At 43.2% G+C, this 4,297-nt stretch overlaps 1 protein-coding gene across 4 annotated transcripts in view; it reads right to left on the bottom strand.

Annotated features, from left to right (window-relative positions):
- Positions 1-333: 333 nt before the first annotated feature.
- The window catches only part of Nsd3 (nuclear receptor binding SET domain protein 3), a 136,207-nt gene continuing 132,243 nt past the window's right edge, over positions 334-4,297 (bottom strand). For all 4 annotated transcript variants that reach the window (XM_004637246.3, XM_004637248.2, XM_004637249.3 and 1 more), the window contains 3 exons: positions 2,755-2,861; positions 1,286-1,490; positions 334-731 (listed from right to left, as the gene is read on the bottom strand). In XM_004637246.3, coding sequence (XP_004637303.1) covers positions 490-731; positions 1,286-1,490; positions 2,755-2,861 — 554 coding nt within the window. In that variant the 3' untranslated portion in view covers positions 334-489. The remainder of the gene's footprint in view (positions 732-1,285; positions 1,491-2,754; positions 2,862-4,297) is intronic.

Here is a 4,297-nt window from a genome sequence, read left to right as displayed (position 1 = left end):
TTTCTAGAGGGCTTTCTTCAATTCCTACTTAATACACACACACACTTACACCAACTGATCAAAGTATCTGAACTATACTTTTCAAAACTCCTAAAAATGAAAATAAATAAAGAAATGATGGCTACTTTGTGTAATGTCCTTACACAACCAAGGAACACATCTTAAACTTTAAATTGATCTCATTAACAAAACTTCATGTTGTTCTGGTTTTAAAAGTGAAGACATTTCTTTTCTCAGTTGCAAAAGCACTGAAGGTGTGGGGCAGGATTTAACATTCCACAGAAAAAAATCCCCAAACCAGCAAACAAAACAGAAAGACCAGACGCCACCAACTGCTTCTGCCCATGTGAACCGGTCTCCCATCTTTGCTTTCATAAGGCAGTCCTGATGGGCAGAGGCTGTGTGCACGTAGCAGTCTCTTGCTTTTAAAATGCAGTATCCGCTTGCTTTCTTCATCTCATTTAAACAGAAAGGGGGGTCGTCATTCATTTATTCCTTTGCCTCTTCTCCGTGATCCTGGGATTCCCATTTACATTTGATCTTGCTCCAGTACTCTGGTGACACAGGTGACATAGGGTCATGCTCAGAGCAGCAGAGACGGCCCTCCAGTGCAGAGGCAACCAGAGCCCCCTTCGCGTGATCCTTGCAAAATGAGTGTGGACAGAACTCGCAGAAGGAGATGGCTGCACTGCTGCAGGCGTCGCACTGATGCCACGGACACTCCCACTTGCCTAGCGTAGGACAGGAGAGGATGGGGTTTTGTCAGTGCCACGGTCACCCAGGGAACCCTGGGCTCCCACTCTCTTCTCTGACTGCTAGAGCTCCGGTGAAATGGACACCTATAACGTGTCATCTCCTACGGATGTGAGGTGGCTCAAGCCCAGCACCACAGGTGCTAACTACCTGCCTGTGTAATACTCAGTAAGAAACCGCTTCTTGCCACCTACCACATAAGGCATCTGTTTGCAAAGACGGATTTTTCACTAGCATCTGTTTCCCTTTTTGCTGTTTTTTGAGACAGGGTCTTGGTATGCAGTTCAGGCTAGCTTTGAACTTACTATGTACCTCAGGTTGGTCTTAGGTGATCCTCCTGCCTCAGCCTCCCAAGTGCTGGGGTTACAGGTGTGCACTACCATGTCACACTTCACTAGCATGATTTTGTCTGCTATTACTGTTTGTCCTGTTCAACATTTCTTATTTCAAGACTCTACTATGGGAGCAGGATGTATTCTGAGTTACACATGGAGAAGACACATGCAGAGGGGCCTTAGAAGGTCTAGCTTACCATACGGTGGCTGAGTCAAGTTAAGGCATAGGAGGTGGTATGCTTTGGGACAGTCTTTCTTGTCACACATGACTAGCTCTCCACCATCTCCACATTGAAAACAATAATCTTCATGCATCTGCTTTGGTTCTGTTTTCACTTTTCGTCTTTTCTGCTTTAACTTGGCATTTTTTGCTTTCTCTTCAGCTGTGGATGCACATGCCGCCTGGCGGGAAGGAAGGATACAGTTTCAAAACCACAGATAGCCTATAGAGTTTTACACAGAAATCCCTCATAATAACTGAAAGTTTGTCTGCTGTGCAATTCCTACAGACACTCGGATGACTTACCCTATAACAATGCTACACTAAAAAAAAAGTTCTGCTTTGACTTTTAAATTGGATGCATTATTTTTGTTTTTTAAAATTCCAATGCTGAATTCACGCACCTGCAATATTTGAATAGCAATGGAATACCTGTCTTTGACAAAACTAAACAAAAAAGGAGGATATAAATGAAGGTCCATTTTGAAGTGGAAAAAATATATATATATACAAAATAGGATAGATATACAGCTACTTTCTCTTAGTTCAATGTGAAGAAAGATTTATACTAATAATGTTTAGACAAAATACTATGTCTGGATCTTATACTCTGAATACTACGAAGAGAACAACATGCAATGTATTAATTATTATAACTGTTCTACTGTTTTGAAACTGTCTCATTGCTATTTCTTTCTCAATAAAATTAATTAAAAAAAAAATCCAAGAGTGGTGGTAAATCCAAGCAATCTTAACTCAATAATGCTCAGACTGTTTTCATCAAGTTAAACCCATGTTTCATAACAGTCACCATTTAATGTTTTTAAATTTATTTATTATTTATTCTTTTTTTTTTTTTTTTCCCCCAGAACCGGGGATTGAACTCAGGCCCTTGCACTTGCCAGGCAAGTGCTTATGCCACTGAGCTATCTCCCCAGCCCCAATTTAATGTTTTTAAAAAATCGTTTCTTTCCTTCCTCCCTCTCTCCCTCTATTTAGTACAGGGTCTCTATCTACTCAGACTCATACTGATCCTCCTGTCTCAGCCTTCCCAGCGCTAGGATTACAGGCGTGTGCCACCATGCCCAGTTTTGGTGGCCAGCACAGCATGCCTGGAGTTCTGGGGCTGGCACAGCATGCGGTACAGGGGTTTGAACCTGTGTCCTTGTGCTTGACAGGCAGGTACTTAGACTGTCAAGCTATCTCCCCAACCCCCAACAACCACCATCTTAAAGGTGATTTTAGTATATTCTTCATTTTTAAGTTTTACGAGAGCTTTGCTAACTTCATATTTAATCAGAACTTTGGCTTCATTTGAAACTCAGAGTGTCTACACACTACTGAGGAGTTGCAAGCAGAGCAGGAGCCCATATGCCAACCTTCACTGGGATGCTCATGTGTGAACTGTGTCACGGCACCCCCCTGGCACAGTGCCCCACAACCTACCTTTGGCCGCACTCCTAGGAAGCCACTGCAGTTGTCTGCGCCACAGTGGCACTCTGTCCTTCCATTGCCCAGACAGTCCAAGTTGTAATTGAATGTCAACTCCATGCCTGAAATAGAAGAGACATGATCCTTTGGACTCAGTCATGAACAAAAGAAATGCTGTCGACATACTCTGACACCAAAAGACAGATGACACTTCTGATGTGAAGAAAACAACAAAACCAGGAAGGGGACCAGGAAACCCCACCCACCAACAATTATGCAACTCTAAGTACCCTAAAAACAAGCACACTCTTCGTACAAGAGTGGTTACAAACAGTGCAATAGGGACCAAGAATTTATAATCCATGATCAAGAGTAAAAGCTTCTAGGTTAGCTACTTTCTTTTTTGGTTTGAGGTTTTTAGAGGCTATACTCTCACTAAGCTGCCAGGGCAGCCTCAACTCATGAACCTCTTGCCTCAGCATCTAGCAGCTGTGATTTTGTATCTGCCACCATCCCTGGCCAGCATAGGTTACCCTTTTTTCTAATGCTATTTGAGTCTCTAAATAAACAATGTGACTGGAATTGTCTCAGTGCTATTTCCCAAAACCAATGCCCTATAGAAGAACAGCTGGGGGTTTAAATGGAGTTTACTATATACATGGAAGACCCAGGATTCAGAGGAGGGCCTGCTAAACTTCCTTTTAACTGGGCTTGACCAACTCAGAATTCTGAAAACATTTTATTTATTTATTAGTTTGTTTTTCAAGACAACAACTTACTGTATAGCCCAGGCTGGCCTCAAACTCACTGTGATCATCCTGCCTCACGCTCCTGAGCCCTAGGATTACAGGTATGCATCACCATGCCCAAGTCCTGGGAACATTTTAAATCTTATGTCAGGTACACAATTTCTCTTCTCATCCATTTTTCTACAAACTTAATGAAAGAGAAACTGAGTTTTGCTGTTAAGAATGTGGAAAAAGCCAGCACTGCAATCCCAGCACTTGGGAGGCTGAGGCAGGAGGACTGCTGCTACTTCTGACACCCTGTCTCAGAAAACAAAGCAAAACAGAATGCTGAATGAGAAGACAGGTGTGGTGATATGCATATGTAACCCCAGCTGCCAGTCAGGCCTGAGGCTGGAGACTGAAAATCTGAGGCCGTCTTGGGTAACTTAGTGAGAACCCGTTTTAAAGCAAAATTTAGACTGGGGGTGTGGGGGGTATTTGCAGGGATGTAGTGGGAAGAGCTGCATGGGAAAGGAAAAATAAAATCAATAGCTCCACCTTCTGAGGCTTTTTATGTCTAATCTAAAACAAAATGAACTTTTTTTGCAATATTGGGGATTGAACCTTATGCTTGCCAGGAAGGCGCTTATGCTGCTGAGCTATCTCCTTGGCCCAACAGAATGATCTTTCAAAGTAAAAACAAGAAACCAAGGGCAGGCCAAAAAGCTCAGCGGATTAAAGCGCCTGCAAGCAGGTGCAGGGGGTTGGGGTTTGATTCCCCAGGCCTGCTGTGCTGGCCGACCCCATCCCTGGGTGTGCTGAGACAGCAA

Source organism: Octodon degus, unplaced genomic scaffold (assembly GCF_000260255.1).
Source record: "Octodon degus isolate 3935 unplaced genomic scaffold, OctDeg1.0 scaffold00088, whole genome shotgun sequence".
NCBI lineage: Eukaryota > Metazoa > Chordata > Mammalia > Rodentia > Octodontidae > Octodon > Octodon degus.
Note: the sequence above shows the minus strand (reverse complement) of the source record. Positions and strands in the feature narration are given on the sequence as shown.